The following is a 15,806-nucleotide window of genomic DNA, read 5'->3' on the forward strand; positions in this document are numbered from 1 at the left end:
GATGCCTGTCATCTCGACTGCTAGTGATACGAGGCCATTGGGATCTAGCACGGCGTTCCTTATTACCCTCCTGAACCCACCGATTCCATATTCTGCTAACAGTCATTGGATCTCGACCATGCGAGCAGCAATGTCGCGATACGATAAACCGCAATCGCGACAGGCTACAATCCGACCTTTATCAAAGTCGGAAACATGATGGTATGCGTTTCTCCTCGTTACACGAGGCATCACAACAACGTTTCACCAGGCAACGCCAGTCAACTGCTGTTTGTGTATGAGAAATCGGTTGGAAATTTTCCTCATGTCAGCACGTTGTAGGTGTCGCCACCGGTGCCAACCTTGTGTGAATGCTCTGAAAAGCTAATCATTTGCCTATCACAGGATCTTCTTCCTTTCGGTTAAATTTCCGTCTGTAGCACGTCATCTTCGTGGTGTAGCAATTTTAATGGCCAGTAGTGTAGAAAGCTTGAAGGCAAAACCGTGTTTCAATTTTCCGTAAGATAAGTCGCAACAGTGGTTGATGTAAACGTTCCATCAAACTGCTCTGCCTCTTGATTCATCTATGTAATGGGCGTTTTGTGGCAATAACGATGTCACACGAGCCACTATATGGGGTAGTCAAATGTAAACGAGACAGATGGAAAAATTTGAGTAAACTGTTTATTATTTCAAAGGTAATCACAATAATTCTTAATTCATTTTTCCCACTGTGAAACAAGACAGTCAACTGCTTGATGGAAAAATGTATGCGGTTGTCTACAGAGCAGCGAATGTACCGCCGCGTACACGTCTTCGAAGCAGATCGACGGCCACGAATGTTTTTCTCCTGAACTCCAAAAATGCGGAACTCCCGATTCAAATATTAGTGCTTGGGCAGATTAATTCTGCATTTCCAAAGCGTGCAGCTAACACGACGATGAGGACCGTATAAGAAATCTATGACAAAATTGTACTTTTCAAGGTTCAGCTCTTTTATCAAGTATCAATCTGTTTCTTGTTCGTAGTTTCTTATTGCAGTACCATCTTGCCGCAAGAGCTTGTCCATTGAGTAATCAGTATCCGGGTCGTCGAATCGTTTGTTGATTCTATATCTCAATGCATGCATCACGTAGTACGGTGTACAGTAATTAAATATGGATCTGAAGATACATGTAACAAAAGACGGAACCGAGTAAACTTAAAAGTGACCCACACGATGTCTGGTTTTCTTCGGAATATTAAATAGTATTCTAATTATGATGCCTTCTCGCAATGCCGTAACTAACCTTCATGTCAATAAAATGAAGCACCCAGAAGACGGGGTCGGAGGGTAATGTTGTTTCGTATGTAAATGATGACAGTTGCAGTTCTATCTAAGTAGGACGGCCACCAGTGTGTATTAGCGTTTTTTATGTTTAGTGTTGATACAAGGCCTGGTAGGGTATGTAAGGAGCGTGAACAGTGTCGGATGTTGAGCGATTATTGTGAAGGACACGGAGATGTCACGCACTCGCCTGAGATACCGTTATCGGTACCTGGCAGAGTTTGAAAGGGGCCTATTGAGAGCCTCTGTTTGGCGGGCTATTCGAATCGTGCAGTATTCAGTTTCGTGCGGCATTCAGGTGTGGCAGTGACACGATGTTGGACCGCGTGGCAACGTTAAGGCAAGCACGCTTGTCGTCAAGTATCTGGTGACGACATCTGATCAGAAGGAAGGATCGCTAAACTGTGCACCAAGCACATCGTAACCCTTCCACACCTGCGCCTGCCATCCGAGAACAAGTAATGAAATGTCTTCAACACTTTGTGTCATGGCGCACCCTTGCTCGGAGCCTGGCAGCAACTGGACTAGAGAATCTCCGTCGTATGCGTAGATTGTCGTGGACACCACAACATAAACGTCAGTGTTTAGATTGGTACCGTGACGGGGAGTCGTGGACTGTTGGTGAGTGGCTTCGCATTGTCTTCAACGACGAATTTCGCTTCTACACTACGTCCGATGACCATCATTGCAAGTCTGGCGGTAACCTCGAATGTTTTGGAGAGGCAAAGCGGTGTTACTGTGTGTGAGAAGCCGTCAGGAATGACTTGAGTTGACGGCTAGTGGTGATTAGGACCGTTGATAATTTTAAAAATATCGGGAATCCGATATATCGTTAACTTGAAATAAATATCGACGTCTTCTCTCGATACATCGAAAAAATTTCACCACATCGATATGCTGACGCAAAAAATATCGACGTACCGGCCTAGAAAAATATCAAAATGGTTCAAATGGCTCTGAGCACTATGGGACTCAACTTCTGAGGTCATTAGTCCCCTAGAACTTAGAACTAGTTAAACCTAACTAACCTAAGGACAGCACACACATCCATGCCCGAGGCAGGATTCGAACCTGCGACCGTAGCGGTCTCGCGGTTCCAGACTCCAGCGCCTAGAACCACACGGCCACTTCGACGGCAGAAAAATATCAGCTGCACATTGTAATCATACTGCCGGTTGTAAAGCTGTATATTTAGGTATTCATTTATTATTAGATAGTCTGTCCATCGACAAGCTAGCAGCCTGCCTATCCCCCATAGAGCAAGAATTGAGAGGAAAACGATACACGTTACCGCTTGGCTTGGTTCAAATGGCTCTGAGCGCTATGGGACTTAACTGCTGAGGTCATCAGCCCCCTAGAACTTAGAACTACTTAAATCTAACTAACCTAAGGACATCACACACATCCATGCCCAAGGCAGGATTCGAACCTGCGACCGTAGCGGTCGCGCGGTTCCAGATTGTAGCGCCTAGAACCGCTCGGCCACTCCGGTCGGCCCCGCTTGGCGATAACCGCTTTACCAACATTGGTAACTGCATGCATGTGACACAATGAAAGGTGTCCCCGATGGGTCCGTCGTTCGGTTTCGTCACAGATCAGATTTGTCCAGAACACTTCCTGTTGACTTCCCAGGTTTTTCATTTTTGCGAGCGCCAGTGACTTAGCAGTTGCAGTGCCATAATTGCGTGGTGAAGCTCAACTTTTTCAGTTTCTGAAGGTAGCGCTGAGCGCCGGTTACGTCAGCATTTCCTCGCGCACGTCTCCTTCCACTGCAAAGACCAATCCTGTCGTTTAGATTTTTGTTCATTATTTGCAGTAATGTTTTTCGAAGAATGCCCATGTGAAGAAATAGCACACTAGTTGCGTTAAAAATTGGTTTTTAACGCAACTGGTAACTGTTGTGGTACTTCTTTACGTCGGAAATCTTGTTATTACATTCATATCGCCACCCCCCCCCCTCCCCACCAGTGCAATCGAACTTTTTTTGCCACCTATAATTGCTTCACACAGTCAAAGAGGACTGGATGTGATGAAAGCTAGTAAGATTCCATCACACAATGAAAATATGTTCTACTACAATTTCAAAAGAACAACTTCAAGTATTTACCGAAAAATCTGAAAAAAAATAAAAATATCAGCACTCGATATTGCCATTTTGATATCGATATATCGGGGAGAATTATGTAGCCGGTATATAACGATATGTTTTGGAAAACTGTCGATACATCGAAATTTTCAAACATACCGAGTAGTGGTTGGAGAACACTGACGACACAACGGTACGTGACGGACTTCCTGCATCTTACGCTGGGAAAGTGCGGTACAGGTGTAAGAGAAACCGAATACCTGTAGAATACGCGCCATGGTTTCAAATCCCTGTGGTGTGGGTATCACAGTAGATACTAACGAATCCAGAAATGCATTGCTAGGATCGTAACCGGGTCGGTACATACGTAACACAGTTTACAGTTAAGTTTTGATAGAAAGGATATAATTAATACTTGAACGAAGTAATTGCCCCATTTAGCTTTTGCACAGGATCGTTCGGAACGGAAACAGAATCGAAACAACAAAGACTACCACACAAATTACTGCTCTTTTACGAAAACAACACACGCCATACATCAGTGATCATAGCAGTACAGCATTAGTGAATTTAGGCAGCGATCGCACTTGAGACCACTACTCGTCACACGTGAAGATTAGTTTAGTCGGTGCAAAACTGAACAGCCAAGTGGTTTTCCGACATTACTTCACCAAAGTAGATGAAGTCAATATTGCAGGATTCGAATCAAGAACAACTGCCAGCATCAGTAACTTAGAAGTAGATATTCTCGATGTAGCGAACCAGGTTGAAGCACTTAATCAGGGTAAGTCTTCTTGTCCAGCTATCATACCAGTTAGGTTTCTTTCAGAGAATGGCGATCCGATATCGTAGTCCCATACTTAGCAATCATACACGCCGATTCGCTCGTTGAAATATCCGTACCAAAAGAATGGCGAGTTGCACAGTTCACAGCAGTACTCTAAAAAGGAAATAGGAGTAATCCCCTGAATTACACACCCGTGTCACTGATGTCGATTTGCAGTAGGGTTCTGGAACGTATACTGTATTCGAACATTACCAATTACTTCGAAGATATGGTCTATTGACACAAAGTCAGCACGGATTAGAAAATATCGTTCTTATGAAACACAACTAGTGAAGTAATGAGTGCTATCGAAAGGGGATCTCAAACTGATTTCCTATTTCTAGGTTTTCGGAAGGCTTTTGACGCCGTTCCTCACAGTAGACTTACAATCAAACTGTGTGACGATGGAGTATCGCTCCAGCGGTAAGAGTAGATTCGTGATTTCCTGTCAGAAAGGTCATAGTACTTAGTAATAGACGGGAAATCGTCGAGTAAAACAGTAGTGATATCCGGCGTTCCCCAAGGAAGTGTTACACGCCCTCTGCTGTTCGTAATCCATGTAAACGGTTTAGAAGCCAATATGAGCAGCCCTCTTAGATTGTTTGCAGATAATGTTGTCATTTACCGACAAGTAAAGTCATCTGAAGATCAAAACCAATTGCAAAATGCCGTAGAAGCGATATTTGTATAGTGCCAAAAGTGGCTGTAGTCTCTTAATAATGAAAACTATGACGCCAACCCTATGAGTAGGAAAATAAATCCGCTTAATTTAGGATACACGATAAAGCACAGAAATTTAAAGGCTGTCGTTTCAATTTAATACCTAGGAATTATAATTACGAACAACTTCAATTAGAACGATCACATACATAACTTTGTGGGGAAGGCAAACCAAAGAGTACGTTTTATTGGCAGAAACTTACAAGACGCAACAGGTCTACTAAAGATGCTGCCTACACTACGGTTGTCCGTCCTCTGCTAGAGTATAGTGCGCTTTGAGATCCTTACCAGATTGGACTGATGGAGGACATCGAATAAGTTCGAAGTAGGACAACTCGTCTTGTATTATCACGAAATTTGGGAGAATGTGCTAGGGACATGATACTCGAGTTGGGGTGGCATTTTTTAAAACAAAGGTGTTTTGCGTTGCAGCGAGATCCTTTCACGAAATTTCAGTCAGCGTTTTTCTGCTCTGAATGTGAATGATTTTATTATTGCCAACCTTCATAGGGCTAATAATTACCATAGTAAAATAAATCATAGATCCTACGAAAAGATTGTTTAAGTGCTCATTTCTCCCACTCGCTCTTAGAGACTGGAAGGGAAGAGAAATTGTCCGGAGTTGGTACGAAAAACTCTATGCCACGCATGTAAGCGTAAATTTCAGGGTAATGACATACACTGAAGCGCCGAAGAAACTGGTATAGGCATGAGTATTCAGATATTGAGATACGTAGACAGGCAGAATACGACGCTGCCCTCGGCAAAGCCTATATAAGACAAAAAGTGTCTTGTGCAGTTGTTAGATGGGTTGCTGCTGCTACAATGGCAGGTTTTCAAGATTTAAGTGAGTTTGAACGTGGTGTTATAGTCAGCGCAGGAACGATGGGACACAGAGTCTGCGAGGTAGCGATGAAGTGGCTATTTTCCCGTACGACCTTTTCACGAATGTACCGTGAACATCAGGAATCCAGTAAAACATCAAATCTCCGTCATCACTGCGGTCGGAAAAAGATCCTACAAGCAGGGAACCAACGACCAATGAGGAAGACGTGACAGAAGTGCATGGAGACAACCTCATGAAGCCAAGGACCCTGCATGTCAGCAGGGGACTGTTCAAGCTGTGGAGGCTCTGTAATGATGTGGGGCGTGTGCAGTTTGAGTCATGTAAGACCCTTGATACGTCTACAGACGACTCTGACAGGTGACACGTACATAATCATCGTGTCCATACATGTCCACTGTGCATTCCGACGGACTTTGTCAATTCCAGCAGGACAATCCGACACCCCACACCTCCAGAATTGCTAAAGAGTGGCTCCAGGAACACCCTTCTGAGTTTAAACACTTCCGCTGGCCACCAAACTCCCCGGAGATGAACATTATTGAGCATATCTGGGATGTGTTGCAACGTGCTGTTTAGAAGAGATCTCCACCCCCTCGTACTCTTAAGGATTTATAGAGAGCCATGCAGGATTCATGGTGTCAGTTCCCTCTAGCACTACTTCAGACATTAATCGAGTCCTTGCCACGTCGTGTTGCGGCACTTCTGCATGCTTGCAGAGACCCTACACTATATTAGGCAGATGTACGAGTTTCTTTGCCTCTTCAGTATGGATGTAGATGGGCTAGAATCCCAAAAAAGTACCATCAAAAATAAGTTACTTACCGTCTATCTCCTGCGTACCACTGACCAACTGCTGCCTGAGGAAAATTCTATACTGAAAGCAATGGTTGTACGAGGTGCATTCAAGTTCTAAGGCCTCCGATTTTTTTCTCCGGACTGGAAAGAGATAGAAACATGTGCATTGTTTTAAAATGAGGCCACGTTCATTGTCAATACGTCCCAGAGATGGCAGCACCGTACGGCAGATGGAATTTTACCGCCAGCGGCGAGAATGAGAACTGTTTTAAATACTTCAAATGGCGACTTTTCCTTACTTGAACAGCGTGCAATCATTCGTTTTTTTGTGGTGATGGAGTTATGGATGTGTCGAAAGTGCGTTCATGGGTGCGACAGTTTAATGAAGGCAGAACATCGTGTGACAACAAACCGAATCAACCTCGGGCTCGCACAAGCCGGTCTGACGACATGATCGAGAAAGTGGAGAGAATTGTTTTGGGGGATCGCCGAATGACTGTTGAACAGATCGCCTCCAGAGTTGGCATTTCTGTGGGTTCTGTGCACACAATCCTGCATGACGACCTGAAAATGCGAAAAGTGTCATCCAGGTGGGTGCCACGAATGCTGACGGACGACCACACGGCTGCCCGTGTGGCATGTTGCCAAGCAATGTTGACGCGCAACGACAGCATGAATGGGACTTTCTTTTCGTCGGTTGTGACAATGGATGAGACGTGGATGCCATTTTTCAATCCAGAAACAAAGCGCCAGTCAGCTCAATGGAAGCACACAGATTCACCGCCACCAAAAAAATTTCGGGTAACTGCCAGTGCTGAAAAAATGATGGTGTCCATGTTCTGGGACAGCGAGGGCGTAATCCTTACCCATTGCGTTCCAAAGGGCACTACGGTAACAGGTGCATCCTACGAAAATGTTTCGAAGAACAAATTCCTTCCTGCACTGCAACAAAAAAAAAAAAAGTCTGGGAAGGGCTGCACGTGTGCTGTTTCACCAAGACAACGCACCCGCACATCGAGCTAACGTTACGCAACAGTTTCTTCGTGATAACAACTTTGAAGTTATAAAATAAATAAAATAAAAAATATTTATTTAAATATTAATTTTTCTATCTGTATGATGGTGATTGTGATTGTAATTGTAATAAATATTGGTTATCTGGAACGTGGACGTTTAATTATTCGGTATCAGACGCTTGACAATGGCTTTCTCGTAAAGGCAATGTTACTCGTAGTTGACCGTGAAATAAAACTGAAATAATCGGACTTCGTAAATAAATCGTTTCCAAAGACTGCTGCGGTAGGTGCGAACTCATAATCTAAATCTCAATATTTCAATAATTTGCCAGCCATGCCAATACGTCGTACAGAGGTGATTGTCTACTAAACATAAAAAAGTTACACAGTTAGTTAAATCAGATATATTCAATGAATAAGCCTACAGTTCATAATCCTACTTACTTTTATAAATATAAATTCTTTACAGAATCGAGTGCCTAGTCTGGTTGCAACTCGCAGTATTCTTCTATAACATGAAATATGGCGGTGTGCCAGACAATAGAATAAAATACGTGCTTCTCGCACCACTTCTACCAGAGCTCTCCCTTTCTTTAATCAAACATAAGAGTAACGTAATTGTGCTTTTGTTTTATCAGCGACACAGCGCTGCAGTTGTGTGCCATAGGCTTTATTTATTTGTCACTGATTATTTATTTAATTAATATTTCGCGTTTCCGAGGAAACTCACGCTCGGCATGCAAATGTGCCTTTATGAAGTGATTCCTCATGCTCCCTACTCACCTGACTTGGCTCCTAGTGACTTTTGGCTTTTTCCAACAATGAAAGACACTCTCCGAGGCCCCACAGCCGTGCTGCTATTGCCTCAGCGATTTTCCAGTGGTCAAAACAGACTCCTAAAGAAGCCTTCGCCGCTGCCATGGAATCATGACCTCAGCGTTGTGAAAAATGTGTAGGTCTGCAGGGCGATTACGTCGAGAAGTAACGCCAGTTTCATCGATTTCGGGTGAGTAGTTAATTAGAAAAAAAAATCGGAGGCCTTAGAACTTGAATGCACCTCGTACTGTCGTGTTTGCCTGTGTTTCGCTAGTGATACTGTCCTGCAATTGGTTTGACGCCGTGTCGTGGTATGTTGCAGCTGACACCCACCACGTCGCATGACGGCGACCTGAGCGACAGCTCCTTCACGGACGGCGACCTGACGCCCGGCAATGGCGGCACAGCCACGGGTACCGGCACCGAGGACTCAGACACCGACACCGACTCCGCCAAGTAGGTACCGCAGCCAGGCCTGGCGCAGGCTGGTGCCGGCGGCACGACTGTTGTTCCCTCGCTGCCACAACAAGTGATGAATCTAGGCTGCACAAGTGCCACTTGCTATCTAGGGATTCTGAAGGGGAGGGAAGAGAGAGAGAGAGAGAGAGAGAGAAAAGTAGCAGTAGTACGAATCTGGTGATAAATGTTTTCATCGCTCTTGTTTTACCAGCAAAGGAGGTGGGGAAACTGTTGACGCAACACAAAATTAATGAAAAAACAGTCGAGATCGCGTTGGTTATTTTATTTAAAATGACCGGTTTCGGCCTAGTCTTAGACCACCTTGAGAACAGCACTATGAGAGATAGGACAATTGCTAGTTACATTAAAAAATCAGTGACCTAAAATTAAGTAATTTATGCTTATTAAAACTGAAGAGTCATTACCCATCAGCTGAAGTTGACGATGTCCAGGAGAGTCAGTAGACCTCAGTCGCTGGAACTACTGCTGTTGGCTGGGCAGCATTGCGTAGATCTGGTGAGGGTGTGTTTGTGCTCTACGAGGTGCGACAATAAAGTTATGAGACTGATGTGAAAAAAATGTTGCTTACCGCTTTAGTCAAGTTTAGTGTTGTCTCCTTCAAAATAGTTCCCTTCTGATTGCACACACTTCTTCCAGCGTTTCTGCCATTGATGGTAATACACTCCTGGAAATGGAAAAAAGAACACATTGACACCGGTGTGTCAGACCCACCATACTTGCTCCGGACACTGCGAGAGGGCTGTACAAGCAATGATCACACGCACGGCACAGCGGACACACCAGGAACCGCGGTGTTGGCCGTCGAATGGCGCTAGCTGCGCAGCATTTGTGCACCGCCGCCGTCAGTGTCAGCCAGTTTGCCGTGGCATACGGAGCTCCATCGCAGTCTTTAACACTGGTAGCATGCCGCGACAGCGTGGACGTGAACCGTATGTGCAGTTGACGGACTTTGAGCGAGGGCGTATAGTGGGCATGCTGGAGGCCGGGTGGACGTACCGCCGAATTGCTCAACACGTGGGGCGTGAGGTCTCCACAGTACATCGATGTTGTCGCCAGTGGTCGGCGGAAGGTGCAAGTGCCCGTCGACCTGGGACCGGACCGCAGCGACGCACGGATGCACACCAAGACCGTAGGATCCTACGCAGTGCCGTAGGGGACCGCACCGCCACTTCCCAGCAAATTAGGGACACTGTTGCTCCTGGGGTATCGGCGAGGACCATTCGCAACCGTCTCCATGAAGCTGGGCTACGGTCCCGCACACCGTTAGGCCGTCTTCCGCTCACGCCCCAACATCGTGCAGCCCGCCTCCAGTGGTGTCGCGACAGGCGTGAATGGAGGGACGAATGGAGACGGTCGTCTTCAGCGATGAGAGTCGCTTCTGCCTTGGTGCCAATGATGGTCGTATGCGTGTTTGGCGCCGTGCAGGTGAGCGCCACAATCAGGACTGCATACGACCGAGGCACACAGGGCCAACACCCGGCATCATGGTGTGGGGAGCGATCTCCTACACTGGCCGTACACCACTGGTGATCGTCGAGGGGACACTGAATAGTGCACGGTACATCCAAACCGTCATCGAACCCATCGTTCTACCATTCCTAGACCGGCAAGGGAACTTGCTGTTCCAACAGGACAGTGCACGTCCGCATGTATCCCGTGCCACCCAACGTGCTCTAGAAGGTGTAAGTCAACTACCATGGCCAGCAAGATCTCCGGATCTGTCCCCCATTGAGCATGTTTGGGGCTGGATGAAGCGTCGTCTCACGCGGTCTGCACGTCCAGCACGAACGCTGGTCCAACTGAGGCGCCAGGTGGAAATGGCATGGCAAGCCGTTCCACAGGACTACATCCAGCATCTCTACGATCGTCTCCATGGGAGAATAGCAGCCTGCATTGCTGCGAAAGGTGGATATACACTGTACTAGTGCCGACATTGTGCATGCTCTGTTGCCTGTGTCTATGTGCCTGTGGTTCTGTCAGTGTGATCATGTGATGTATCTGACCCCAGGAATGTGTCAATAAAGTTTCCCCTTCCTGGGACAATGAATTCACGGTGTTCTTATTTCAATTTCCAGGAGTGTATTTATGGAGCTCATCTTCTGTAATATCCTCCAAGACCCTCGTCATAGCTTTTTGGACATCTTGTGTTGTTTGAAAATGGTGTCCCTTGACAATCAAAATGTAGGTCTGTGATTGTTGCAGCTGTTGTACGGGCAGTGTGGGGCCTTGCATTGGCATGTTGCATAAGGACACCTGCTGACAGCAATCCACGTCGCTTTGATTTGATTGCAGGCCGCAGATGGCAGTTATGAGTCGAGGGACATGAAAGGAAAGCAGTGGTTGGGAAGGGAGTGAGACAGGGTAGCTCAAAAATGTTCAAATGTGTGTGAAATCCTACGGGACTTAACTGCTAAGGTCATCAGTCCCTAAGCTTACACACTACTTAACCTAAATTATCCCAAGGACAACCACACACAGCCATGCCCGAGGGAGGACTTGAACCTCCGCCGGGACCAGCCGCACAGTCAATGACAGAAGCGCCTTAGACCGCTCGGCTAATCCCGCACGGCCGTGTTCTTCAGATGGCATATGTTTGTTCGGGACATCTCCCTAAAGTTTAATATTTAACACTTCATTTACTGTAATTATTGCATTTTTTGTTCGACAGATAGTATGCACAAAGTCAGTGCTCTTTACATGAACCAGAAACATACATTTGCAGAACCAAAGAGCGTGTGGTGTTCATGGATCAACTTTTTCAAGCCAATGCTTCAAACCACCACCACAATAAAATAAAACATACTGCTTCATCGCCATTATCGGTGCAAACGTACCCCGCTTCACTTACCTCATCTGGTCGCTGCTTAGTAAGACGAGACCACTCATCAGATGTTGCTAATCTAGACCACACTGGTCCTGGTATTAATTTTGCTGAACTGTATTGAGGTATTGGTTCTGTAAAGCAATTTGACGTATTTCTATTCTGTGCAGGTCTACCTCCTGCACTTATATAAATAATGAGTACGGTTACATGACTATTATCGAACTGCAACTGACGTGAACTGGAATCATAATGCACACTGCTGCGTCATGTGCTGCTGCAGTGGAATTGGAGAAGTGACGACGACTCAGCACAGCAATACCACGCCCTCTGCGACTGCTGCTGCAACCTGAGGGACAGGTCAGGTCTGCAATTGCTCTTCTTGGTATCAAGAACCGACGACTTGGTATCCTCCTGTTAGGACTTGCTGTTGCAGGAGACGGGTCTCCCAATTAGCAGCAAAAGTTGTACCGCTTGCAGTCTATTCCAACTGTCTTATCGTTGTCCACAAGCACATTACTGTTTACGTGGCAGTCTCCTTCGATGCAGAAGTTGTAGTCTCATGTTAGGTAGTCGCATATGTATACTCTGTTAAAAAATCCCAGCAAAATCTTGCGTTATGTCCAAATCCAAATGGTAATCGTCGTCGACATTAAGCTGCTCCAGTATTGTTGGCATTTTAACGTCGGCTAATTCCACTTTACGTGGTATAGCTACAGAACGTATATATTTCCCTAAGATGGTTTGAAGTGCTTCTTACCGATTTTTTCCAGTATTTCTCTTGATGTGAAACTGTCATTCCTCTGTAACAGAAATGGTATCTTTACCTTGACATCACATCTCGCATTGATAGACTTAGAGAAACTGCGACGTAGATAACAGATAAGATGAAGAGCTTGGGACAGGAGAGGAATTCGTGGCGGGCCGCATCATGCCAGTCAGAAGACTGATAACTTAAAAAAAAAGATAAGTTGACTAATCCACACATCTCCCTCTTTAACACTACAGACTGCCCCTTCTCTAGTTGCTCCTGGCAGTCCACTTGATCACATGTTTTAACAACCTTAATGTTATTGCAAAACGGTTCCGTAAGGAGTATAAGCACACTTTCCTCCTGCTAAGAAGCGTGCCATGGTTGGTGTAATTCATACTATCAGTATCAGTAACAAGGTTGTGGCCAGCGAGGTGGCCGAGCAGTTCTAGGTGCTTCAGTCCGGAACCGCGAGACTGCTACGGTCGCAGGTTCGAATCCTGCCTCGGGCATGGATGTGTGTGATGTCCTTAGGTTATGTGATCTTAGGCTATCCCGCCGAATTAACTTTTTTTACTGTTCTCGGGTCGCAAGCAGGGTGCAGTCGTTTTCAAACCACGATATTTGGACAGCGTTCCTTGCCGTCATGTTCAGGTGATACCTGCAGAATGAGCATCTCCGCTGAATCTCCTCCCCTTTATACTCTGATCGGTTCTACCACCTGTCACCGGTGGTAGTAAACTTATTTATGGAGGACTTCGAAGAGAAAGCACTGGAAAATGTAGCACTGAAGCCTATGAGATTTTACAGATATGTTAATGACACATTTGTGATATGGCCACATGGAAGAGAAAAACTTCAAGAGTTTCTCCAACGTCTGAATTCTCTGCATCCTAACATAAAATTCAACATGGAGGTGGAAGAGAATGGTGAACTCCCGTTTCTGGACGTCCTAGTCAAGCACAAAGTGGATGGCACCTTGGGACACAGTGTATACATGAAAGAAACCCACACTGATCTGTATCTCCACGCTACCAGCTGCCATCATCCTTCACAGCGTGAGGGTGTACTGCGAACACTGGTACACAGGGTCCGCGCAATATCGGATGAGGAAAGCCTGCAAGAGAACTTAACCACCTTAAGGACATTTTCAAGAAGAACGGATATAACGAGAGTAAAATTCGACGTGGTTTCAGGCAGAATGCACAAGCCCAGCAGAGAGAGAGAGAGAGAGAGAGAGAGAGAGAACGAAGAGGACGAGAAGACAATGGCGTATCTGCCTTACGCCGGCAAAGTATCCAACAAAATCGGCAGAATTCTGGCTCGGTGTAACTTCAAATGTGTCTTCCCGCCCAACTCCGAAAACGCGTGCCCTGCTAGGTACAGTAAAAGATGACCTGGGGCTCCGCAAACCGGGTGTTTACCGTATTCCGTGTAAATACGGTAATGCATACATCGGGCAAACTGTACGGACAATCGAAGAAAGATGCCAGGAACACAGAAGGCACACTGAACTGAAGCAGCCTACAAAATCTGCGGTTGCGGAACATTACATGGATACTAGAGATACTATGGAGTACTCGAAAACGGAAGTTTTTCGGTACGCCTCGTCTTTTTGGAACTGTGTTCTGAAGGAGGCGATTGAAATACGTGTAGCTGATGGGCTGATCAACAGAGACGCCAGGTTCAACCTCAGCAAAGCCTGGGAGCCAGCACTCAGCGAACTAAAAGCACAGCGCTGACCCAAAGCGACTTCCGCGCTCGATGGAGGCCACAGGACATCTGATGGTCCACAGTTCGCATCCAGCAGCCAGCGGCCCGCCCCTCCCCAACACCACCCCACGCAGCGCCGCGTGCGGCAGGACGATGGGGAAGGGGTGGGGAGCGATCAGAGTATAAAGGGGAAGAGATTCAGCGGAGACGCTCATTCTGCAGGTATCACCTGAAGATGACGGCAAGGAACGCTGTCGATATATCGTGGTTTGAAAACGACTGCATCCGGCTGGAGACCCGACAACAGTACAAACAGTCCATAGGTTAGTTAAGGTTTAAGTAGTTCTAGGTGACTGATGACCTCATATGTTAAGTCCCATAGTGCTCAGAGCCATTCGAACCATTTTGAGTAACAAGGTTGTCCATGTTCTCCAGTAATGACAACAAACCAGAGCGTTCGTAAGTTGGTCTTTTCTCCCTCCCTAATAGCTGAGTAATGTTTAGCACATTGTAGGAAGACGTATTAATACATTCCACTACCACAGAAACCTCCTTTTTCACTGTAAAGATGAAAGATGGCAATACTTCTGATCACATTATCTTCCTTCTAAATTTGCTTGCACTTATAGTCTGATTGTAAACTCCTAGTTCAGTTGCACTTCTGTGTATACCCATCTGTTAGTTTCTCACAGGGCTGTCAGGAGTTGGACGTTGGTCGTCATGTGTCAGACATTAGCTGTCACACATCTGGAATCAGGTGTCAGCCGTCGTGCATCGTGTGTCAGGCATCATGGAACCAGAAGCTGGGCGTCAGGCGATAGGCATGAGGCAACCACTTCGGTTAAGGTAGATAATAAGGTAGCACCTTATCTTGGCATGCTGGTACAACTCATTATAACCAATGATGCAGCAGAATTGGCGTAAAACGGGCAGAGAAGCAAAGCATCTGATGTCACTCACAGGTGGGCAGAACCATCTACGGAATTTCAGTTTAATGATTACGTGATCAATGCAGTAGCAGATAAACTGCAGTTTGTAAAAGTAGATATATAGATGCAGGACTCTATCTGTATCATATGTTTACACGAATATAGCCCGTAGTTCTCTCGATGAGTGTGGAGGTGGGAGTACTTTGACACTCCCTCCATCGATGCCGGAAGCGTCGTAGGCGGTACAGGCGGTCGCGTGTTCTGAGAGACGTAAATTCGTGCAGTGAAACGCGTGTCCAAGTCACAGCAACATAACAGGACGCAATATTTATAAACGGACAGGAAAAAACTGTTAGCTCAACTACACACAAAAAAAAAACGCGTTTGATACACAAACGAACTCGTCACAGCTCAGGACTAGCAAAATACACAATGATGGCACGACGTACTAAGCTAGAGCTGAGGCTGATTTTGGTTGGTAGCCACAGGACACACACAGTGGAGGAAAATAATAAAAAATCCAGTGAGAATGCCACAGTCATGGTGAAACATGTTTGGAAAAAGGCGGACCCATCCTTAATTCGTTGTAAAAAGAAAAGTAATTTAATATCTCCCCCACTTACTGGTTTATGATGTTTTTTAAATAAGGAAGTTCCCGCGCTGCACCCTGTAGTAGCAGTAGCAGAGAATAGAGTCTGTG

The 15,806-nt window shown here is 45.9% G+C and overlaps 1 protein-coding gene across 3 annotated transcripts in view; it reads left to right on the top strand.

Moving 5' to 3' along the window:
* Positions 1-15,806, top strand: part of LOC126094912 (myogenesis-regulating glycosidase) — a 693,284-nt gene that overhangs the window by 573,175 nt on the left and 104,303 nt on the right. For all 3 annotated transcript variants that reach the window (XM_049909552.1, XM_049909551.1, XM_049909554.1), the window contains one exon: positions 8,735-8,868. In XM_049909552.1, coding sequence (XP_049765509.1) covers positions 8,735-8,868 — 134 coding nt within the window. The remainder of the gene's footprint in view (positions 1-8,734; positions 8,869-15,806) is intronic.

This window comes from Schistocerca cancellata, chromosome 8 (genome assembly GCF_023864275.1).
Source record: "Schistocerca cancellata isolate TAMUIC-IGC-003103 chromosome 8, iqSchCanc2.1, whole genome shotgun sequence".
In the NCBI taxonomy this organism is placed as follows: Eukaryota; Metazoa; Arthropoda; class Insecta; order Orthoptera; family Acrididae; genus Schistocerca; species Schistocerca cancellata.